The sequence below is a fragment of the Oncorhynchus masou genome, chromosome 33, assembly GCF_036934945.1.
Source record: "Oncorhynchus masou masou isolate Uvic2021 chromosome 33, UVic_Omas_1.1, whole genome shotgun sequence".
NCBI lineage: Eukaryota > Metazoa > Chordata > Actinopteri > Salmoniformes > Salmonidae > Oncorhynchus > Oncorhynchus masou.
The window spans coordinates 19,762,785-19,787,447 of NC_088244.1; the positions used below are offsets into that span (position 1 = coordinate 19,762,785).

The following is a 24,663-nucleotide window of genomic DNA, read 5'->3' on the forward strand; positions in this document are numbered from 1 at the left end:
ACTTCGAAAATGAGAACGGTAAAAGACTAATGATAATATATTGAATACATTAACAGAAATTGCCATAACCAATTAAGGGCAAATGTACTACTAGTGATACTGGTGTGCCATCCTGTGGCCTCTGTAATGGATTAGTTCACTGAGACATGCATGAATCAGACAAGTGTCTCGTGTGCCATTTAAAAATATATATTTACACTACAAAAGTATGTGGAAGCCTGCATGTCGAACATCTCATTACAAAATCATGGGCATTAACATGGTGTTGGTCCCCTCTTTGCTGCTATAACAGCCTTCGCTCTTCTGGGAAGGCTTTCCACTAGATGTTGGAACATTGCTGCAGGGACTTGCTTCCATTCAGCCACAAGAGCATTAGTGAGGTTGGGCACTGATGTTGGGTGATTAGGCTTGGCTCGCAGTTGGCGTTCCAATTCATCCCAAAGGTGTTCGATGGGATTAAGGTCTGTGCAGGCCAGTCAAGTTCTTACAAACTGATTTCGACAAACCATTTCTGTATGAACTTCGCTTTGTGCACTGGGGCATTGTCATGCTGAGACAGGAAAGAGCCTTCCCCAAACTGTTGCCCAAAAGTTGGAAGCACACAATTGTCTAGAATGTCATTGTATGCTGTAGTGTTAAGATTTCCCTTCGCCTCATCGCAGTGCTAGCCGTGCCACTAGAGATCCTGGTTCGACTCCAGGCTGTTGCAGCCGGTCGCGACCGGGAGACCTAATGGTCGTCGCACAATTAGCCCAGCGTCGTCCAGGTTAGGGGAGGGTTTGGCCGGTAGGGATGTTCTTGTCCCATTGCGCTCTAGTGATTCCTGTGGCGGACCGGGCGCAATGCACTCTGACACGGTCACCAGGTGTACGGTATTTCCTACAACACGTTGGTGCGACTGGCTTCTGTGTTACGCGGGCATTGTGTCAAGAAGCAGTGTGGCTTGGCAGTGTGGCTTGGCTGGGTTGAGGACGCACAGCTCTCGACCTTCGCCTCTCCCGAGGCCATACGGGAGTTGCAGCGGTGAGACAAGATTGTAACTACCAATTGGATACCATGAAATTGGGGAGAAAAAGGTATAAAAAAATAATATGATTTCCCTTCGCTGGAAGTAAGGAGCCTGAACCATGAAAAACAGCCCCAGACCATTATTTCTCCTCCACCAAACTTTACAGTTGGCACTATGCATTCGGGCAGGTATCTTTTTCTTGGCATCCGCCAAACCCAGGTACGTCTGTCGGACTGCCAGATGGAGCGTGATTCATCACTCCAGAGAATGCGTTTACACAGCTCCAGTGTCCAATGGCGGCGAGCTTTACACCACTCATAGGCTTGTGTGTGGCTGCTCGGCAGTGGAAACCTATTTCATGTAGCTCCTGACAAACAGTTTTGTGCTGATGTTGCTTCCAGAGGCAGTTTGGAACTCGGTAGTGAGAGTTGCAACCGAGGACATGCTTCAGCACTCGGTGGTCCCATTCTGTGATTTTGTGTGGCCTACCACTTTGCGGCTGAGCCTTGTTGCTCCTAGACATTTCCACTTACAGTTGACAGGGGCAGCTCTAGCAGGGCAGAAATTTGATGAACTGACTTGTTGGAAAGGCAGCATCCTATGGCGGTGCCACGTTGAAAGTCACTGAGCTCTTCAGTAAGGCCATTTTACTGCAAATGATCGTCTATGGAGATTGCATGGGTGTGTGCTCAATGTTATACACCTGTCAACAACGGGTGTGGCTGAAATAACCAAATCCACTAATTTGAAGGGGTGTCCACATACTTTTGTATATATAGTGTATTTGCTACTGCTCGACCCAAAATTATTCAGCCGACTAAATGGAGTCAGCTCTAGAAATATCTAAGTTACATAAGTATTCACAACCCTTTGATATGACAATCCAAACTGAGCTCAGGGGCTATAATTTCCTTTGATCCTCCTTGATTTATCATAACAACTTGATTGGAGTCCACCTGTGGCCAATTCACTTGTTTGGACATGATTTAGAAAGGAACACACCTGTCTATATAAGGTCCCACAGTTTACAGTGCATGTCAGAGCAGAAACTATACCATGAAGTCCAAGGAACTGTATGTAGATCTCCAAGACAGAATTGTGATGAGGTATATATCTGGGGAAGGGTATAAAACTATTTCTACAGTGTTTAAGGTTTCCAAGAGCACAGTGGTCTCCATCATTGGGAAATTGAAAAAATATGTAACTACCCATACTCATACAGACCAAGAAGGAAATAAATTCCACAAATTAACTTTTAACGAGGCACACCTGTTAATTGAAATGCATTACAGGTGACTACTTCATGAAGCTGGTTGAGAGAATGCCAAGACTGTGCAAAGCTGTCATCAAGGCAAAGGGTGGCTATTTTGAAGAATCTCAAATATAAAATATATTTTGATTTGTTTAACCCTTTTTTGGTTACTACATGATTCCATATGTGTTATTTCATAGTTTTCTTCACGATTATTCTACAATGTAGAAAATAGTAAAAATAAAGAAAAACCCTTGAATGAGTAGGTGTGTCCAAACTTTTGACTGGTACTATATGTAAATTAAATATTTCTGTATTCCATTTTCAATAAACAATTTCTAAAACCTGTTTTTACTTTGTCATTGTGGGATATTGTGTGTAGATGGATGAGAGCACATGGGGTATGAATACTTTCTGAAGGCACTGTATGTCTCTTGCTATGTGAGTGAGTGAGTGAGTGAGTGAGTGAGTGAGTGAGTGAGTGAGTGAGTGAGTGAGTGAGTGAGTGAGTGAGTGAGTGAGTGAGTGAGTGAGTGAGAGAGAGAGAGAGAGAGAGAGAGAGAGAGAGAGAGAGAGAGAGAGAGAGAGAGAGAGAGAGAGAGAGAGAGAGAGAGAGAGAGAGAGAGAGAGAGAGAGAGAGAGAGAGAGAGAGAGAGAGAGAGAGAGAGAGAGAGAGAGAGAGAGAGAGAGAGAGAGAGAGAGAGAGAGAGAGAGAGAGAGCGAGCAGACCAATGTTTTGACCAGTGGATGCTCCCATTTCTCTACCCCCTCAGACACGCTCTACAGTTTTGTGATCACAGAGACAGAAGATCTACCACCCACACAAACTAACGCCTGTAGCTAGTGCTCTTCACTTCAATTAGAGGGAAGATCTAATGGATATGTCTGTGTGAATCAACAAACATTCATGAATTGAGAAGGATAAATAGAAAACAAACATGGCTATCGCTATCAGTTAACATTGTGGATTTGTGTTCATAAAACCAACGTTGATGTCCATTCATTTTATCCAGACCTTAGTGCATTTGTGGTGTCTCTAATTCAGTATGTTGCTTTCACAATTGTTTAGTAAATTCATATTAAATAAAACATTCCATAATTGAACAGTAAAGCAATAGCCCACTTGTTTACAGTCCACTGTGTTAGTTCAGTAGAATATACAGTATTATGCATTCAAGGAACAAATCATGATTAAGAAGAGAGACAATTGAACCGTCTGTGTTGGTTTTGGTTAATTTTGTCAGATGTTTGTAAATGGGGCACCCAGGCCTTTGAGATAGACTACTGATTGATTGCAGATGAATGAATTCCTCACTCTGTTCACAATAGGTGTTCAGTTTTGCTGCCTGTCTCTTTGTGTTGTGTTTTCTGGGTGCCATTGGCTGGTTCTTTCTGTAACAGAGGAAGCTCATATTGTGCTTGGAAGTGTGTGAAAGGGGGCATGCTATGACTGCCAGTCAGGGGGAGAAGGAGCTAAATGCCCAGATCAACAGGACACTTTAGTGTGTGTGTGTGTGTGTGTGTGTGTGTGTGTGCGTGTGTGTGTGTGGTATGGGGGATGGTGATGGATGGGGATTGAATAATGATGAGATGATGATAGGCCCGGGCCTCATCCGTACCCCTGTTTCCCATGGCCCCTGGGACGGGGTGGTACAACAGTCTGGCACGGCCTCTCAGAGAACAGACCTGCGCTTGTCTAGGGGAGCCATGTTTGTAAAATCTCAGTTGATGCTCAGCTGATGATAAGGATGATATGCCGCTGTTTGATCCAGGGCATTGCTCTGTCACCTCCAACCACTCCGTGAATACAAATTCAATTGACCTCCTGTTTTCATTTTCCTGCCGATACCCTTCACACCACCTGTTCACACGTAACCATTCACACCTTAGATATTCAATGACTTCATGAATAGCTTCATTTAGAGACCAGGTATTTTCATTCTCTCATACAATTCATGGGCCATTGTGTTCACTGCAATACCTCCTTGACCTTGACGGTTTAAAGCTCAAATATGCAACATTGAGGATTTTATTCCCTGAACAACTCAGCACTTGTAGCCTCTGCCTATTCTGATTACAGCATGGTTGTACACTCGTGCAGTTGTGGATAATATTGTGGCCACTCCCCATCGACCGTCTGTCCAATGAGGGTCCTTGCTGCAGGCTTCCATTTGCAGTTTCAATAGTACCATAGTGTTGCCTGGCAACCAGAATTGGCACATTTCGGGGAGGATCTATGTAGATGGCAGCAGCTGTAATTCACTTCAGCAGAGAGTGAGTGAGAGAGAGAGAATGTGAAGGTACAGATATTGAGGGAGAAGAGAGTCTAAAGTCAGAGAGGTGGAAAAGGGGAGAGGAACGGGGTCAGAGACGCAGGGAGGGAGTGATAGAGGTAGAGGAGTTACCATCTCTTGCCCTCATCGAGAAAGTTTGCTTCTGCGGCCAAAGAGGAGGAGGAGGAGGAGAGGGAGGAGGAAGAAGAGGCCCATTGCTAAGCCTGTTTGAGACTGTGTCTATCAGAGAAGAGAGGCATGTGTGGTGTATGAAGGATTATTCCTCAGTGCTTCTGTACTCCCACAGACTCCAGTATCTTCTGGAGCGGTGGATCTATAGCCATGCCTCCCCACAGACTACCAACCTGACACACGCTCTGGAGGGACGGCAACAGAGGACAGCCTGAGTGACCTGGATACGAGTTGTTGCAGTCTACGGTGTAGAAGTTATTTTAAGCAGATCCTGACTTCAATTTGATCTGAGTTGATCCAAACAGATCCAAATAGATTTTGGTCTGGATACTGATCTAAGACTGCTTTAGATGGACCTGGTTCTCATCTGGGTTGGTGTTTGTCGAGACACACGTCCAGAACGGTTTTAACCTGGGGACTTCCATAGAAGCACTGTAGTGCTCCAGATAAGTTTACCCACTCAGGACCAAGACTGTGGGCCAGAAGACGAGGATCTATGTCTGGATTCACACATTGAACACCTGGGCAATGTTCAATACCAGTGGTGCCATGATGTTTACTGGATCTGCTAACATGAACATACAACACCTGGCACCATGGGCTAACCAGCGCTGTCTCCTTATCTTGGCCCCCTGTTGATCTTCTGCAGGAGAACTTAGGAGCAGAGAAATGTGGAAATTTAAGGCATTCTGTATGGATTATTGGCATGTGTTGTGTCTACATCCTCACAATACTTTTCATAAGAGGTAAGTTGATTTTACACTAGATATTTGGAGATTTGTTCTGCAGGATGAAACACTTTAATTTGTGCCTGTGGCTCATCGATCTTTCTTCCTGCTCACATTTGAACACTCCAAATTGGAATTAAAAAAACTTCTGTGGAATTAATTGGTATAGATGTTTTATAGACAGAAACAAAGAAGAACACACAGGGCAGTGTTAAGGCATAGTGCTAACAGTAAGTGTGATTGTGTGAGACATTAACCTGGGGTGTGAGCTGGCTGGACAACAATCGATTTCCCTGAGAGGAACAAGCCACTTGGTTGGGTCACTTGGTCTCTTGGTAATGCTTGTCTACTTAATGTTGTCTACTATAATGGGATTGGAGCTGATCAGTGCTTAGGAAGAGAGAGGAGGAAAGGTGACTGGACTTGATATCCACTCATCCATCGTGGTGTTCACCTTTCACCGAGTGCAGGATCTATGCAGGGTTGAGTCTACTGCTCCCATCGGAGCAGGTAGTGAATCTGTCTTTATGAGCCTACACGTTACAGGTAGTGAATCTGTCTTTATGAGCCTACACGTTACAGGTAGTGAATCTGTCTTTGAGCCTACACGTTACAGGTAGTGAATCTGTCTTTATGAGCCTACACGTTACAGGTAGTGAATCTGTCTTTGAGCCTACACGTTACAGGTAGTGAATCTGTCTTTATGAGCCTACACGTTACAGGTAGTGAATCTGTCTTTATGAGCCTACATGTTACAGGTAGTGAATCTGTCTTTGAGCCTAGACGTTACAGGTAGTGAATCTGTCTGAACCTACATGTTACAGGAGTGCCTAGCCATGTAGTGAATCTGTCTATGAGGTAGTGAATCTGTCTTTATGAGCCTACACGTTACAGGTAGTGAATCTGTCTTTATGAGCCTACACGTTACAGGTAGTGAATCTGTCTTTGAGCCTACATGTTACAGGTAGTGAATCTGTCTTTATGAGCCTACACGTTACAGGTAGTGAATCTGTCTTTATGAGCCTACATGTTACAGGTAGTGAATCTGTCTTTATGAGCCTACACGTTACAGGTAGTGAATCTGTCTTTATGAGCCTACACGTTACAGGTAGTGAATCTGTCTTTGTGAGCCTACATGTTACAGGTAGTGAATCTGTCTTTATGAGCCTACATGTTACAGGTAGTGAATCTGTCTTTGAGCCTAGACGTTACAGGTAGTGAATCTGTCTATGAGCCTACACGTTACAGGTAGTGAATCTGTCTTTATGAGCCTACACGTTACAGGTAGTGAATCTGTCTTCATGAGCCTACACGTTACAGGTAGTGAGTCTGTCTTTATGAGCCTACATGTTACAGGTAGTGAATCTGTTTTTGAGCCTACACGTTACAGGTAGTGAATCTGTCTTTATGAGCCTACACGTTACAGGTAGTGAATCTGTCTTTTTGAGCCTACACGTTACAGGTAGTGAATCTGTCTTCATGAGCCTACACGTTACAGGTAGTGAATCTGTCTTTGAGTCTACATGTTACAGGTAGTGAATCTGTCTTTGAGCCTAGACGTTACAGGTAGTGAATCTGTCTATGAGCCTACACGTTACAGGTAGTGAATCTGTCTTTATGAGCCTACACGTTACAGGTAGTGAATCTGTCTTTATGAGCCTACACGTTACAGGTAGTGAATCTGTCTTTATGAGCCTACACGTTACAGGTAGTGAATCTGTCTTTGAGCCTACACGTTACAGGTAGTGAATCTGTCTTTATGAGCCTACACGTTACAGGTAGTGAATCTGTCTTTATGAGCCTACATGTTACAGGTAGTGAATCTGTCTTTATGAGCCTACACGTTACAGGTAGTGAATCTGTCTTTATGAACCTACATGTTACAGGTAGTGAATCTGTCTTTGAGCCTAGACGTTACAGGTAGTGAATCTGTCTATGAGCCTACATGTTACAGGTAGTGAATCTGTCTTTATGAGCCTACACGTTACAGGTAGTGAATCTGTCTTTATGAGCCTACACGTTACAGGTAGTGAATCTGTCTTTGAGCCTACATGTTACAGGTAGTGAATCTGTCTTTATGAGCCTACACGTTACAGGTAGTGAATCTGTCTTTATGAGCCTACATGTTACAGGTAGTGAATCTGTCTTTATGAGCCTACACGTTACAGGTAGTGAATCTGTCTTTATGAGCCTACATGTTACAGGTAGTGAATCTGTCTTTGTGAGCCTACATGTTACAGGTAGTGAATCTGTCTTTATGAGCCTACATGTTACAGGTGAAGTGAATCTGTCTTTATGAGCCTACACGTTACAGGTAGTGAATCTGTCTTTATGAGCCTACACGTTACAGGTAGTGAATCTGTCTTCATGAGCCTACACGTTACAGGTAGTGAATCTGTCTTTATGAGCCGTTACAGGTAGTGTCTGTCATGGTAGTACAGGTCTGTTTTTGAGCCTACACGTTACAGGTAGTGAATCTGTCTTTATGAGCCTACACGTTACAGGTAGTGAATCTGTCTTTATGAGCCTACACGTTACAGGTAGTGAATCTGTCTTTTTGAGCCTACACGTTACAGGTAGTGAATCTGTCTTTGAGTCTACATGTTACAGGTAGTGAATCTGTCTTTGAGCCTAGACGTTACAGGTAGTGAATCTGTCTATGAGCCTACACGTTACAGGTAGTGAATCTGTCTTTATGAGCCTACACGTTACAGGTAGTGAATCTGTCTTTATGAGCCTACATGTTACAGGTAGTGAATCTGTCTTCGTGAGCCTACACGTTACAGGTAGTGAATCTGTCTTTATGAGTCTACATGTTACAGGTAGTGAATCTGTCTTTGAGCCTAGACGTTACAGGTAGTGAATCTGTCTATGAGCCTACACGTTACAGGTAGTGAATCTGTCTTTATGAGCCTACACGTTACAGGTAGTGAATCTGTCTTTATGAGCCTACATGTTACAGGTAGTGAATCTGTCTTTGTGAGCCTACATGTTACAGGTAGTGAATCTGTCTTTATGAGCCTACACGTTACAGGTAGTGAATCTGTCTTTATGAGCCTACACTTTACAGGTAGTGAATCTGTCTTTATGAGCCTACACGTTACAGGTAGTGAATCTGTCTTTATGAGCCTACACGTTACAGGTAGTGAATCTGTCTTTATGAGTCTACACGTTACAGGTAGTGAATCTGTCTTTGTGAGCCTACATGTTACAGGTAGTGAATCTGTCTTTATGAGCCTACACGTTACAGGTAGTGAATCTGTCTTTGAGCCTACGCGTTACAGGTAGTGAATCTGTCTTTGAGCCTACACGGTACCGCTAGTGAATCTGTCTTTATGAGCCTACACGTTACAGGTAGTGAATCTGTCTTTATGAGCCTACATGTTACAGGTAGTGAATCTGTCTTTGAGCCTAGACGTTACAGGTAGTGAATCTGTCTATGAGCCTACATGTTACAGGTAGTGAATCTGTCTTTATGAGCCTACACGTTACAGGTAGTGAATCTGTCTTTATGAGCCTACACGTTACAGGTAGTGAATCTGTCTTTGAGCCTACATGTTACAGGTAGTGAATCTGTCTTTATGAGCCTACACGTTACAGGTAGTGAATCTGTCTTTATGAGCCTACATGTTACAGGTAGTGAATCTGTCTTCATGAGCCTACACGTTACAGGTAGTGAATCTGTCTTTATGAGCCTACACATTACAGGTAGTGAATCTGTCTTTATGAGCCTACATGTTACAGGTAGTGAATCTGTCTTTGAGCCTAGACGTTACAGGTAGTGAATCTGTCTATGAGCCTACACGTTACAGGTAGTGAATCTGTCTTTATGAGCCTACACGTTACAGGTAGTGAATCTGTCTTTATGAGCCTACATGTTACAGGTAGTGAATCTGTCTTTGTGAGCCTACATGTTACAGGTAGTGAATCTGTCTTTATGAGCCTACACGTTACAGGTAGTGAATCTGTCTTTATGAGCCTACACTTTACAGGTAGTGAATCTGTCTTTATGAGCCTACACGTTACAGGTAGTGAATCTGTCTTTATGAGCCTACACGTTACAGGTAGTGAATCTGTCTTTATGAGTCTACACGTTACAGGTAGTGAATCTGTCTTTGTGAGCCTACATGTTACAGGTAGTGAATCTGTCTTTATGAGCCTACACGTTACAGGTAGTGAATCTGTCTTTGAGCCTACGCGTTACAGGTAGTGAATCTGTCTTTGAGCCTACACGGTACCGCTAGTGAATCTGTCTTTATGAGCCTACACGTTACAGGTAGTGAATCTGTCTTTATGAGCCTACATGTTACAGGTAGTGAATCTGTCTTTGAGCCTAGACGTTACAGGTAGTGAATCTGTCTATGAGCCTACATGTTACAGGTAGTGAATCTGTCTTTATGAGCCTACACGTTACAGGTAGTGAATCTGTCTTTATGAGCCTACACGTTACAGGTAGTGAATCTGTCTTTGAGCCTACATGTTACAGGTAGTGAATCTGTCTTTATGAGCCTACACGCTACAGGTAGTGAATCTGTCTTTATGAGCCTACATGTTACAGGTAGTGAATCTGTCTTCATGAGCCTACACGTTACAGGTAGTGAATCTGTCTTTATGAGCCTGCACATTACAGGTAGTGAATCTGTCTTTATGAGCCTACATGTTACAGGTAGTGAATCTGTCTTTGAGCCTAGACGTTACAGGTAGTGAATCTGTCTATGAGCCTACACGTTACAGGTAGTGAATCTGTCTTTATGAGCCTACACGTTACAGGTAGTGAATCTGTCTTTATGAGCCTACACGTTACAGGTAGTGAATCTGTCTTTATGAGCCTACACGTTACAGGTAGTGAATCTGTCTTTATGAGCCTACACGTTACAGGTAGTGAATCTGTCTTTATGAGCCTACACGTTACAGGTAGTGAATCTGTCTTTATGAGCCTACACGTTACAGGTAGTGAATCTGTCTTTGAGCCTAGATGTTACAGGTAGTGAATCTGTCTATGAGCCTACACGTTACAGGTAGTGAATCTGTCTTTGAGCCTAGACGTTACAGGTAGGGAATCTGTCTTTATGAGTCTACACGTTACAGGTAGTGAATCTGTCTTTATGAGCCTACACGTTACAGGTAGTGAATCTGTCTTTATGAGCCTACATGTTACAGGTAGTGAATCTGTCTTTGTGAGCCTACATGTTACAGGTAGTGAATCTGTCTTTATGAGCCTACACGTTACAGGTAGTGAATCTGTCTTCATGAGCCTACACGTTACAGGTAGTGAATCTGTCTTTATGAGCCTACACGTTACAGGTAGTGAATCTGTCTTTGTGAGGCTACAAGTTACAGGTAGTAAATCTGTCTTTGAGCCTACACGTTACAGGTAGTGAATCTGTCTTTGAGCCGAGACATTACAGGTAGTGAATCTGTCTTTATGAGTCTACACGTTACAGGTTGTGAATCTGTCTTTGAGCCTAGACGTTACAGGTAGTGAATCTGTCTATGAGCCTACATGTTACAGGTAGTGAATCTGTCTTTATGAGCCTACACGTTACAGGTAGTGAATCTGTCTTTATGAGCCTACACGTTACAGGTAGTGAATCTGTCTTTGAGCCTACATGTTACAGGTAGTGAATCTGTCTTTATGAGCCTACACGCTACAGGTAGTGAATCTGTCTTTATGAGCCTACATGTTACAGGTAGTGAATCTGTCTTCATGAGCCTACACGTTACAGGTAGTGAATCTGTCTTTATGAGCCTACACATTACAGGTAGTGAATCTGTCTTTATGAGCCTACATGTTACAGGTAGTGAATCTGTCTTTGAGCCTAGACGTTACAGGTAGTGAATCTGTCTATGAGCCTACACGTTACAGGTAGTGAATCTGTCTTTATGAGCCTACACGTTACAGGTAGTGAATCTGTCTTTATGAGCCTACACGTTACAGGTAGTGAATCTGTCTTTATGAGCCTACACGTTACAGGTAGTGAATCTGTCTTTATGAGCCTACACGTTACAGGTAGTGAATCTGTCTTTATGAGCCTACACGTTACAGGTAGTGAATCTGTCTTTATGAGCCTACACGTTACAGGTAGTGAATCTGTCTTTGAGCCTAGATGTTACAGGTAGTGAATCTGTCTATGAGCCTACACGTTACAGGTAGTGAATCTGTCTTTGAGCCTAGACGTTACAGGTAGGGAATCTGTCTTTATGAGTCTACACGTTACAGGTAGTGAATCTGTCTTTATGAGCCTACACGTTACAGGTAGTGAATCTGTCTTTATGAGCCTACATGTTACAGGTAGTGAATCTGTCTTTGTGAGCCTACATGTTACAGGTAGTGAATCTGTCTTTATGAGCCTACACGTTACAGGTAGTGAATCTGTCTTCATGAGCCTACACGTTACAGGTAGTGAATCTGTCTTTATGAGCCTACACGTTACAGGTAGTGAATCTGTCTTTGTGAGGCTACAAGTTACAGGTAGTAAATCTGTCTTTGAGCCTACACGTTACAGGTAGTGAATCTGTCTTTGAGCCGAGACATTACAGGTAGTGAATCTGTCTTTATGAGTCTACACGTTACAGGTTGTGAATCTGTCTTTGAGCCTAGACGTTACAGGTAGGGAATCTGTCTTTATGAGTCTACACGTTACAGGTAGTGAATCTGTCTTTATGAGCCTACACTTTACAGGTAGTGAATCTGTCTTTATGAGCCTACACATTACAGGTAGTGAATCTGTCTTTGTGAGCCTACATGTTACAGGTAGTGAATCTGTCTTTATGAGCCTACACGTTACAGGTAGTGAATCTGTCTTTGAGCCTACACGTTACAGGTAGTGAATCTGTCTTTGAGCCTACACGGTACAGGTAGTGAATCTGTCTTTATGAGCCTACACGTTACAGGTAGTGAATCTGTCTTTGAGCCTACACGTTACATGTCACAGGGCAGGGATTTATTCATGTTGCCGTGCAGTCTCCTTGGAGTGTTAGCCATAAGATTAGATTTAATGTTGGATGATTGTATCGCAGGTCAGTGCTATCAGCTTAGTGGCAGAAACATAGAGTGGGGAATGATCTTCAAATGGCTTTAAGTAAATGCAGGGCAGGTCATCTTACTGACTCTAGTCAGAGGGTTTCCTCTCAGCGTTTGATATACAGCACTGTGCATAAAGTAGGTAGTTTACGCAATCGGAAGGTGGAGCCACGCACACCTATGAAGCATTCTTCAATTCATCCTCCCCTATCCCCTCTACAGGGACTATAAAATACTCCCCATGTCTCTGACTGCCTGTCACGAGCGGATAGCTGACATTCTATATTCTAGTACAGCTGCTGTGATTCCACCCTGCTGTTGAGAATACGAATGTTTAGCTGACTCCCACAGAAAGACGTTATCTACACTCAATGAGAGCCAACCAACCAACCAACCCCCCGCCGCAGAGATGTGTTGTAAGAGGCCGACACTAATATCATGCATTCTGAAGTATGCTGCATTTTGAAGCTTCGAGAGCAATGAGAAAATGGTTTTATGTTCTACATAACCATAAAGCATCCGAACTCGCTGGTGATAATCAAAACTATAATAATCCATTTATTAACTTATTTAATAACTCTCACCTTCTGCAACTTCACCTACTGTTAAAGTAACATTTCATATCTATATACATCACAGGCGTAGCCTACATGTGGAGTTTTTCTCATGCATAACCCATATAGTTGGTTTGATGTTGCCGACCGCATCAGGCCTGAGTTTGATGTCTAAATTAGAACTGAGCTACATTTGGAGACATGGTAGACTGATCCAGAGTCTGTGGAACCCTCAGAAGCACCTGTCACACTGTCACATCTATCCTAATGTATTCTCACACATGCACACACACGCTGTGGTCATTAGTATTCATAGGATGAGGACATTTCCATAGTGCATTGCATAGCAGTTATTTTACCCTGAAAACAGTGCCTCCTGTCACTTCATATTGCTGGGAATTCTCATCAGTTGAGGGTACAGTCGTCACACTGGATGGATGGATGTTGAGTCAGTCACGTTTCTTCTGGTATTGACACATGCTAAACATGGTGTTGACATTTGCTAAACATTGCTAATTGGAATACTGAATAACAATTCTTCTTATTCCTCTTCCTTGTATTTCCTCTTAGTTTAATATCTCAGTCCATTATGGTGCAATGGGAGACATTCTATGTGCTGCTTCATTATCTTCCATCCATGACAGAGCTTGAAAGAGCTGAATACAGACACTACAGAGAATGTGGAAGGGACATCTTGAAATGGGAAAGTGAAAAGAATAGGTGATGAGAGAGGAATAGAGAAACTAAGAGGCTATACCGATACAGAAAGGCAGGGGGACTGTACAGTAGCTCTTATATCCTTTGGGATTGCATTAGAGATATGGAGGGAGGGAGAGGAGGGGACTCTAAATTCATACTAAGAAAGACCTTTCTCTCTTCCTATTTTTCCTCATTGTTTATATGCAAACATTCAGTGCTGGACCCTGAAAGACTATATTAATAGAGGTGCTTCCACCTCTCTCTTTCTCTCCATCTCAATCACAGCAGTGGAGGAACACAGTGGACAGGCCATGGACACTATACCCTCTGTCCCATTGGTGGACGAGTCTCTCTCTCTGTCTGTGTGTGCATGTGTGTGCGTGTGCATGTGAGAGACACTGTAGTCTTTTCCATTATGAAAACCTGTTATTTATGCCTGATCAAAAATACTTCATTATGTTCCTGATTCCTCAGTCACTGGAATAACGTAGTCATTATGGGTTGTGACTCGAAACACCAGCAGAGAGTTTACAGTAACATGTTCAGATTCTGTTCCAAGACTTTAGCTAAGTTGTTAAAGCAAGGCCGGTGTAGTAACTGAAAACAGCCTTTCCCAGCTGCTGAACTGGGGCTAACCCTCCCCCTGCTTGGCCTCCCTATTGAGAGCTCTGTCATTTTTGGACATGGGCCCAGGTACTAGGCACACGCGTACACACACACACGTACACACACACGCGTACACACACACACACGCGTACGTACACACACACACACACACACACGTACACACACACACACACACACACACACACACAAACACAAACACACACACACACACACACACACACACACACAGCACAGCACAGCACAGCACAGCATCACCATTGGGGATCATAGACAGTCCCAGCCAGATGAGTTAGGGTGCGTTGTAAGGAAACAAAAATAAGGGTTGTCCTCAAGAAAGCAAGGAGAGAGGGAAAGAGTGGTGTAGTAGTGAACAGTATGGGTGGAGAGAGGGGGGGTGGTGTGGTAGTGAGCATTATGGGTGGAGTGAGGGAGGGGTGGTGTAGTAGTGAACAGTATGGGTGGAGAGAGAGAGGGGTGGTGTGGTAGTGAGCATTATGGGTGGAGTGAGGGAGGGGTGGTGTAGTAGTGAACAGTATGGGTGGAGAGAGAGAGGGGTGGTGTTGTAGTGAACATTATGGGTGGAGTGAGGGAGGGGTTGTGTAGTGGTGAACAGTATGGGTGGAGAGAGGGAGGGGTGGTGTAGTAGGGAATAGTATGGCTGGAGTGAGGGAGGGGTGGTGTAGTAGTGAACAGTATGGGTGGAGAGAGGGAGGGGTGGTGTAGTAGTGAACAGTATGGGTGGAGAGACTGAGGGGTGGTGTAGTAGTGAGCAGTATGGGTGGAGAGAGGGAGGGGTGGTGTGGTAGTGAACAGTATGGGTGGAGAGAGGGAGGGGTGGTGTGGTAGTAAACAGTATGGGTGGAGTGAGGGAGGGGTGGTGTGGTAGTGAACAGTATGGGTGGAGAGAGGGAGGGGTGGTGTGGTAGTGAACAGTATGGGTGGAGAGAGGGAGGGGTGGTGTTGTAGTGAACAGTATGGGTGGAGAGAGGGAGGGGTGGTGTTGTAGTGAACAGTATGGGTGGAGAGAGGGAGGGGTGGTGTAGTAGTGAACAGTATGGGTGGAGAGAGGGAGGGGTGGTGTGGTAGTGAACAGTATGGGTGGAGAGAGGGAGGGGTGGTGTTGTAGTGAACAGTATGGGTGGAGTGAGGGAGGGGTGGTGTAGTAGTGAACAGTATGGGTGGAGAGAGGGAGGGGTGGTGTAGTAGTGAACAGTATGGGTGGAGAGAGGGAGGGGTGGTGTGGTAGTGAACAGTATGGATGGAGAGAGGGAGGGGTGGTGTGGTAGTGAACATTATGGGTGGAGAGAGGGAGGGGTGGTGTGGTAGTGAGCATTATGGGTGGAGTGAGGGAGGGGTGGTGTAGTAGTGAACAGTATGGGTGGAGAGAGAGAGGGGTGGTGTTGTAGTGAACATTATGGGTGGAGTGAGGGAGGGGTTGTGTAGTGGTGAACAGTATGGGTGGAGAGAGGGAGGGGTGGTGTAGTAGGGAATAGTATGGCTGGAGTGAGGGAGGGGTGGTGTAGTAGTGAACAGTATGGGTGGAGAGAGGGAGGGGTGGTGTGGTAGTGAACAGTATGGGTGGAGAGAGGGAGGGGTGGTGTAGTAGTGAACAGTATGGGTGGAGAGAGGGAGGGGTGGTGTGGTAGTGAACAGTATGGGTGGAGAGAGGGAGGGGTGGTGTAGTAGTGAACAGTATGGGTGGAGAGAGGGAGGGGTGGTGTGGTAGTGAACAGTATGAGTGGAGAGAGGGAGGGGTGGTGTGGTAGTGAACATTATGGGTGGAGAGACTGAGGGGTGGTGTAGTAGTGAGCAGTATGGGTGGAGAGAGGGAGGGGTGGTGTGGTAGTGAACAGTATGGGTGGAGAGAGGGAGGGGTGGTGTTGTAGTGAACAGTATGGGTGGAGAGAGGGAGGGGTGGTTTGGTAGTGAACAGTATGGGTGGAGAGAGGGAGGGGTGGTGTTGTAGTGAACAGTATGGGTGGAGAGAGGGAGGGGTGGTGTAGTAGTGAACAGTATGGGTGGAGAGAGGGAGGGGTGGTGTGGTAGTGAACAGTATGAGTGGAGAGAGGGAGGGGTGGTGTGGTAGTGAACATTATGGGTGGAGAGACTGAGGGGTGGTGTAGTAGTGAGCAGTATGGGTGGAGAGAGGGAGGGGTGGTGTGGTAGTGAACAGTATGGGTGGAGAGAGGGAGGGGTGGTGTGGTAGTAAACAGTATGGGTGGAGTGAGGGAGGGGTGGTGTGGTAGTGAACAGTATGGGTGGAGAGAGGGAGGGGTGGTGTGGTAGTGAACAGTATGGGTGGAGTGAGGGAGGGGTGATGTAGTAGTGAACAGTATGGGTGGAGTGAGGGAGGGGTGGTGTGGTAGTGAACAGTATGGGTGGAGAGAGGGAGGGGTGGTGTAGTAGTGAACAGTATGGGTGGAGTGAGGGAGGGTGATGTAGTAGTGAACAGTATGGGTGGAGTGAGGGAGGGGTGGTGTGGTAGTGAACAGTATGGGTGGAGAGAGGGAGGGGTGGTGTGGTAGTGAACAGTATGGGTGGAGTGAGGGAGGGGTGGTGTGGTAGTGAACAGTATGGGTGGAGAGAGGGAGGGGTGGTGTAGTAGTGAACAGTATGGGTGGAGAGAGGGAGGGGTGGTGTTGTAGTGAACAGTATGAGTGGAGTGAGGGAGGGGTGGTGTGGTAGTGAACAGTATGGGTGGAGAGAGGGAGGGGTGGTGTTGTAGTGAACAGTATGGGTGGAGAGAGGGAGGGGTGGTGTGGTAGTGAACAGTATGAGTGGAGAGAGGGAGGGGTGGTGTTGTAGTGAACAGTATGGGTGGAGAGAGGGAGGGGTGGTGTTGTAGTGAACAGTATGAGTGGAGTGAGGGACGGGTGGTGTGGTAGTGAACAGTATGGGTGGAGAGAGGGAGGGGTGGTGTTGTAGTGAACAGTATGGGTGGAGAGAGGGAGGGGTGGTGTTGTAGTGAACAGTATGGGTGGAGAGAGGGAGGGGTGGTGTAGTAGTGAACAGTATGGGTGGAGAGAGGGAGGGGTGGTGTGGTAGTGAACAGTATGGATGGAGAGAGGGAGGGGTGGTGTGGTAGTGAACAGTATGGGTGGAGAGGGGGAGGGGTGGTGTTGTAGTGAACAGTATGGGTGGAGTGAGGGAGGGGTGGTGTAGTAGTGAACAGTATGGGTGGAGAGAGGGAGGGGTGGTGTGGTAGTGAACAGTATGGATGGAGAGAGGGAGGGGTGGTGTGGTAGTGAACATTATGGGTGGAGTGAGGGAGGGGTGGTGTAGTAGTGAACAGTATGGGTGGAGAGAGGGAGGGGTGGTGTTGTAGTGAACAGTATGGGTGGAGTGAGGGAGGGGTGGTGTGGTAGTGAACAGTATGGGTGGAGTGAGGGAGGGGTGGTGTGGTAGTGAACAGTATGGGTGGAGAGAGGGAGGAGTGGTGTAGTAGGGAATAGTATTGCTGGAGTGATGGAGGGGTGGTGTAGTAGTGAACAGTATGGGTGGAGAGAGGGAGGGGTGGTGTTGTAGTGAACAGTATGGGTGGAGTGAGGGAGGGGTGGTGTGGTAGTGAACAGTATGGGTGGAGTGAGGGAGGGGGGTGTGGTAGTGAACAGTATGGGTGGAGTGAGGGAGGGGTGGTGTGGTAGTGAACAGTATGGGTGGAGAGAAGGAGGGGTGGTGTTGTAGTGAACAGTATGGGTGGAGAGAGGGAGGGGTGGTGTAGTAGTGAACAGTATGGGTGGAGAGAGGGAGGGGTGGTGTGGTAGTGAACAGTATGAGTGGAGAGAGGGAGGGGTGGTGTGGTAGTGAACATTATGGGTGGAGAGACTGAGGGGTGGTGTAGTAGTGAGCAGTATGGGTGGAGAGAGGGAGGGGTGGTGTGGTAGTGAACAGTATGGGTGGAGAGAGGGAGGGGTGGTGTGGTAGTAAACAGTATGGGTGGAGTGAGGGAGGGGTGGTGTGGTAGTGAACAGTATGGGTGGAGAGAGGGAGGGGTGGTGTGGTAGTGAACAGTATGGGTGGAGTGAGGGAGGGGTGATGTAGTAGTGAACAGTATGGGTGGAGTGAGGGAGGGGTGGTGTGGTAGTGAACAGTATGGGTGGAGAGAGGGAGGGGTGGTGTAGTAGTGAACAGTATGGGTGGAGTGAGGGAGGGGTGATGTAGTAGTGAACAGTATGGGTGGAGTGAGGGAGGGGTGGTGTGGTAGTGAACAGTATGGGTGGAGAGAGGGAGGGGTGGTGTGGTAGTGAACAGTATGGGTGGAGTGAGGGAGGGGTGGTGTGGTAGTGAACAGTATGGGTGGAGAGAGGGAGGGGTGGTGTAGTAGTGAACAGTATGGGTGGAGAGAGGGAGGGGTGGTGTTGTAGTGAACAGTATGAGTGGAGTGAGGGAGGGGTGGTGTGGTAGTGAACAGTATGGGTGGAGAGAGGGAGGGGTGGTGTTGTAGTGAACAGTATGGGTGGAGAGAGGGAGGGGTGGTGTGGTAGTGAACAGTATGAGTGGAGAGAGGGAGGGGTGGTGTTGTAGTGAACAGTATGGGTGGAGAGAGGGAGGGGTGGTGTTGTAGTGAACAGTATGAGTGGAGTGAGGGACGGGTGGTGTGGTAGTGAACAGTATGGGTGGAGAGAGGGAGGGGTGGTGTTGTAGTGAACAGTATGGGTGGAGAGAGGGAGGGGTGGTGTTGTAGTGAACAGTATGGGTGGAGAGAGGGAGGGGTGGTGTAGTAGTGAACAGTATGGGTGGAGAGAGGGAGGGGTGGTGTGGTAGTGAACAGTATGGATGGAGAGAGGGAGGGGTGGTGTGGTAGTGAACAGTATGGGTGGAGAGGGGGAGGGGTGGTGTTGTAGTGAACAGTATGGGTGGAGTGAGGGAGGGGTGGTGTAGTAGTGAACAGTATGGGTGGAGAGAGGGAGGGGTGGTGTGGTAGTGAACAGTATGGATGGAGAGAGGGAGGGGTGGTGTGGTAGTGAACATTATGGGTGGAGTGAGGGAGGGGTGGTGTAGTAGTGAACAGTATGGGTGGAGAGAGGGAGGGGTGGTGTTGTAGTGAACAGTATGGGTGGAGTGAGGGAGGGGGTGGTGTGGTAGTGAACAGTATGGGTGGAGTGAGGGAGGGGTGGTGTGGTAGTGAACAGTATGGGTGGAGAGAGGGAGGAGTGGTGTAGTAGGGAATAGTATTGCTGGAGTGATGGAGGGGTGGTGTAGTAGTGAACAGTATGGGTGGAGAGAGGGAGGGGTGGTGTTGTAGTGAACAGTATGGGTGGAGTGAGGGAGGGGTGGTGTGGTAGTGAACAGTATGGGTGGAGAGAGGGAGGGTGGTGTTGTAGTGAACAGTATGGGTGGAGAGAGGGAGGGGTGGTGTGGTAGTGAACAGTATGAGTGGAGAGAGGGAGGGGTGGTGTTGTAGTGAACAGTATGGGTGGAGAGAGGGAGGGGTGGTGTGGTAGTGAACAGTATGGATGGAGAGAGGGAGGGGTGGTGTGGTAGTGAACAGTATGGGTGGAGAGGGGGAGGGGTGGTGTTGTAGTGAACAGTATGGGTGGAGTGAGGGAGGGGTGGTGTTGTAGTGAACAGTATGGGTGGAGAGAGGGAGGGGTGGTGTTGTAGTGAACAGTATGGGTGGAGAGAGGGAGGGGTGGTGTAGTAGTGAACAGTATGGGTGGAGAGAGGGAGGGGTGGTGTGGTAGTGAACAGTATGGATGGAGAGAGGGAGGGGTGGTGTGGTAGTGAACAGTATGGGTGGAGAGAGGGAGGGGTGGTGTGGTAGTGAACAGTATGGGTGGAGTGAGGGAGGGGTGGTGTGGTAGTGAACAGTATGGGTGGAGAGAGGGAGGGGTGGTGTAGTAGTGAACAGTATGGGTGGAGAGAGGGAGGGGTGGTGTTGTAGTGAACAGTATGAGTGGAGTGAGGGAGGGGTGGTGTGGTAGTGAACAGTATGGGTGGAGAGAGGGAGGGGTGGTGTTGTAGTGAACAGTATGGGTGGAGAGAGGGAGGGGTGGTGTGGTAGTGAACAGTATGAGTGGAGAGAGGGAGGGGTGGTGTTGTAGTGAACAGTATGGGTGGAGAGAGGGAGGGGTGGTGTTGTAGTGAACAGTATGAGTGGAGTGAGGGACGGGTGGTGTGGTAGTGAACAGTATGGGTGGAGAGAGGGAGGGGTGGTGTTGTAGTGAACAGTATGGGTGGAGAGAGGGAGGGGTGGTGTTGTAGTGAACAGTATGGGTGGAGAGAGGGAGGGGTGGTGTAGTAGTGAACAGTATGGGTGGAGAGAGGGAGGGGTGGTGTGGTAGTGAACAGTATGGATGGAGAGAGGGAGGGTGGTGTGGTAGTGAACAGTATGGGTGGAGAGGGGGAGGGGTGGTGTTGTAGTGAACAGTATGGGTGGAGTGAGGGAGGGGTGGTGTAGTAGTGAACAGTATGGGTGGAGAGAGGGAGGGGTGGTGTGGTAGTGAACAGTATGGATGGAGAGAGGGAGGGGTGGTGTGGTAGTGAACATTATGGGTGGAGTGAGGGAGGGGTGGTGTAGTAGTGAACAGTATGGGTGGAGAGAGGGAGGGGTGGTGTTGTAGTGAACAGTATGGGTGGAGTGAGGGAGGGGTGGTGTGGTAGTGAACAGTATGGGTGGAGTGAGGGAGGGGTGGTGTGGTAGTGAACAGTATGGGTGGAGAGAGGGAGGAGTGGTGTAGTAGGGAATAGTATTGCTGGAGTGATGGAGGGGTGGTGTAGTAGTGAACAGTATGGGTGGAGTGAGGGAGGGGTGGTGTGGTAGTGAACAGTATGGGTGGAGTGAGGGAGGGGTGGTGTGGTAGTGAACAGTATGGGTGGAGAGAAGGAGGGGTGGTGTTGTAGTGAACAGTATGGGTGGAGAGAGGGAGGGGTGGTGTAGTAGTGAACAGTATGGGTGGAGAGAGGGAGGGGTGGTGTGGTAGTGAACAGTATGAGTGGAGAGAGGGAGGGGTGGTGTGGTAGTGAACATTATGGGTGGAGAGACTGAGGGGTGGTGTAGTAGTGAGCAGTATGGGTGGAGAGAGGGAGGGGTGGTGTGGTAGTGAACAGTATGGGTGGAGAGAGGGAGGGGTGGTGTGGTAGTAAACAGTATGGGTGGAGTGAGGGAGGGGTGGTGTGGTAGTGAACAGTATGGGTGGAGAGAGGGAGGGGTGGTGTGGTAGTGAACAGTATGGGTGGAGTGAGGGAGGGGTGATGTAGTAGTGAACAGTATGGGTGGAGTGAGGGAGGGGTGGTGTGGTAGTGAACAGTATGGGTGGAGAGAGGGAGGGGTGGTGTAGTAGTGAACAGTATGGGTGGAGTGAGGGAGGGGTGATGTAGTAGTGAACAGTATGGGTGGAGTGAGGGAGGGGTGGTGTGGTAGTGAACAGTATGGGTGGAGAGAGGGAGGGGTGGTGTGGTAGTGAACAGTATGGGTGGAGTGAGGGAGGGGTGGTGTGGTAGTGAACAGTATGGGTGGAGAGAGGGAGGGTGGTGTAGTAGTGAACAGTATGGGTGGAGAGAGGGAGGGGTGGTGTTGTAGTGAACAGTATGAGTGGAGTGAGGGAGGGGTGGTGTGGTAGTGAACAGTATGGGTGGAGAGAGGGAGGGGTGGTGTTGTAGTGAACAGTATGGGTGGAGAGAGGGAGGGGTGGTGTGGTAGTGAACAGTATGAGTGGAGAGAGGGAGGGGTGGTGTTGTAGTGAACAGTATGGGTGGAGAGAGGGAGGGGTGGTGTTGTAGTGAACAGTATGAGTGGAGTGAGGGACGGGTGGTGTGGTAGTGAACAGTATGGGTGGAGAGAGGGAGGGGTGGTGTTGTAGTGAACAGTATGGGTGGAGAGAGGGAGGGGTGGTGTTGTAGTGAACAGTATGGGTGGAGAGAGGGAGGGGTGGTGTAGTAGTGAACAGTATGGGTGGAGAGAGGGAGGGGTGGTGTGGTAGTGAACAGTATGCATGGAGAGAGGGAGGGTGGTGTGGTAGTGAACAGTATGGGTGGAGAGGGGGAGGGGTGGTGTTGTAGTGAACAGTATGGGTGGAGTGAGGGAGGGGTGGTGTAGTAGTGAACAGTATGGGTGGAGAGAGGGAGGGGTGGTGTGGTAGTGAACAGTATGGATGGAGAGAGGGAGGGGTGGTGTGGTAGTGAACATTATGGGTGGAGTGAGGGAGGGGTGGTGTAGTAGTGAACAGTATGGGTGGAGAGAGGGAGGGGTGGTGTTGTAGTGAACAGTATGGGTGGAGTGAGGGAGGGGTGGTGTGGTAGTGAACAGTATGGGTGGAGTGAGGGAGGGGTGGTGTGGTAGTGAACAGTATGGGTGGAGAGAGGGAGGAGTGGTGTAGTAGGGAATAGTATTGCTGGAGTGATGGAGGGGTGGTGTAGTAGTGAACAGTATGGGTGGAGAGAGGGAGGGGTGGTGTTGTAGTGAACAGTATGGGTGGAGTGAGGGAGGGGTGGTGTGGTAGTGAACAGTATGGGTGGAGTGAGGGAGGGGTGGTGTGGTAGTGAACAGTATGGGTGGAGTGAGGGAGGGGTGGTGTGGTAGTGAACAGTATGGGTGGAGAGAAGGAGGGGTGGTGTGGTAGTGAACAGTATGGGTGGAGAGAGGGAGGGTGGTGTGGTAGTGAACAGTATGGGTGGAGAGAGGGAGGGGTGGTGTGGTAGTGAACAGTATGGGTGGAGTGAGGGAGGGGTGGTGTGGTAGTGAACAGTATGGGTGGAGTGAGGGAGGGGTGGTGTGGTAGTGAACAGTATGGGTGGAGAGAAGGAGGGGTGGTGTGGTAGTGAACAGTATGGGTGGAGAGAGGGAGGGGTGGTGTGGTAGTGAACAGTATGGGTGGAGAGAGGGAGGGGTGGTGTGGTAGTGAACAGTATGGGTGGAGAGAGGGAGGGGTGGTGTGGTAGTGAACAGTATGGGTGGAGAGAGGGAGGGGTGGTGTGGTAGTGAACAGTATGGGTGGAGAGAGGGAGGGGTGGTGTGGTAGTGAACATTATGGGTGGAGAGAGGGAGGGGTGGTGTGGTAGTGAACAGTATGGGTGGAGAGAGGGAGGGGTGGTGTGGTAGTGAACAGTATGGGTGGAGAGAGGGAGGGGTGGTGTGGTAGTGAACAGTATGGGTGGAGAGAGGGAGGGGTGGTGTGGTAGTGAACAGTATGGGTGGAGAGAGGGAGGGGTGGTGTGGTAGTGAACAGTATGGGTGGAGAGAGGGAGGGGTGGTGTGGTAGTGAACATTATGGGTGGAGAGAGGGAGGGGTGGTGTGGTAGTGAACAGTATGGGTGGAGAGAGGGAGGGGTGGTGTGGTAGTGAACAGTATGGGTCGAGAGCCTTTGTTACGAGGAGCCTAGACATACTGAACTGAGCCTTTACCTTTCTTGGTCATCAGGATAACTTGCTAGTCTAGCAATTTTCTGTGTGTGGACGCAGGCAGGATAAACTGGGACAGGGAACTTCTAAACGGCACAGCTGAGAAAACTGGAGCTGGAAGAAAATGAATTCTCTGTGTTTTTCTTTGGACGGTGAAGGATGTGGGCTGTCATTTGTGCTCTAGAACAGGGTGTCTCTCCACTGGCTGCTATAGGAATTGCCACAGTTTGGTGCGTTTGGGACATTTTGAGACTTCCTTCCTGCGTGTGCCATGCTGCACATGTTTTCCCTGCGTGTCTGGTGTCTGCAGTGAGGTCACTGCCGCGTGGAATGTGATGTGGAAGTACTGCATTTCAAGCCGAACAATAAGGTAGGAAATCATCTGTCATGACTGTTCCCAGACAGCGAGGAGCCCCAGAGTCTGCTCCTCATGTCTCTTCTATTTCTTTAGAAACTGCCTAGAAAATATTTTACCAGTTTATAAAAGATGCAGCCCATACAGTCTATAAAAGTGGTTTCCTGGAGACATGTAAGATGTTCAACACCCTGGAAACATATCATCATTTTCGTCAGTGTTAGGCTAAATCCACACGTACGGTAGGAGCGGCACTGATGCAAAGTTTCCTAAATTTGACAGTACACACCCAACACAGTACACACAGTACACACCCAACACAGTACACACCCAACACAGTACACACAGTACACACCCAACACAGTACACACAGTACACACCCAACACAGTACACACAGTACACACCCAACACAGTACACACAGTACACACCCAACACAGTACACACCCAACACAGTACACACAGTACACACCCAACACAGTACACACAGTACACACCCAACACAGTACACACAGTACACACCCAACACAGTACACACAGTACACACCCAACACAGTACACACAGTACACACCCAACACAGTACACACAGTACACACCCAACACAGTACAC

General features: G+C 47.8%; 1 protein-coding gene across 5 annotated transcripts in view; it reads left to right on the plus strand.

Annotated features, from left to right (window-relative positions):
* LOC135527975 (IQ motif and SEC7 domain-containing protein 1-like) overlaps positions 1-24,663 on the plus strand; it is a 260,372-nt gene that overhangs the window by 140,304 nt on the left and 95,405 nt on the right. The window contains exon 1 of one of the 5 annotated variants that reach the window (XM_064956687.1): positions 4,600-5,472. The exons of 3 other annotated variants lie outside the window; for them this stretch is intronic. In XM_064956687.1, coding sequence (XP_064812759.1) covers positions 5,396-5,472 — 77 coding nt within the window. In that variant the 5' untranslated portion in view covers positions 4,600-5,395. Of the gene's footprint in view, positions 1-4,599; positions 5,473-23,903; positions 24,069-24,663 lie in introns of those variants that run through there. One more of the 5 variants, XM_064956689.1, reaches the window with a different exon arrangement.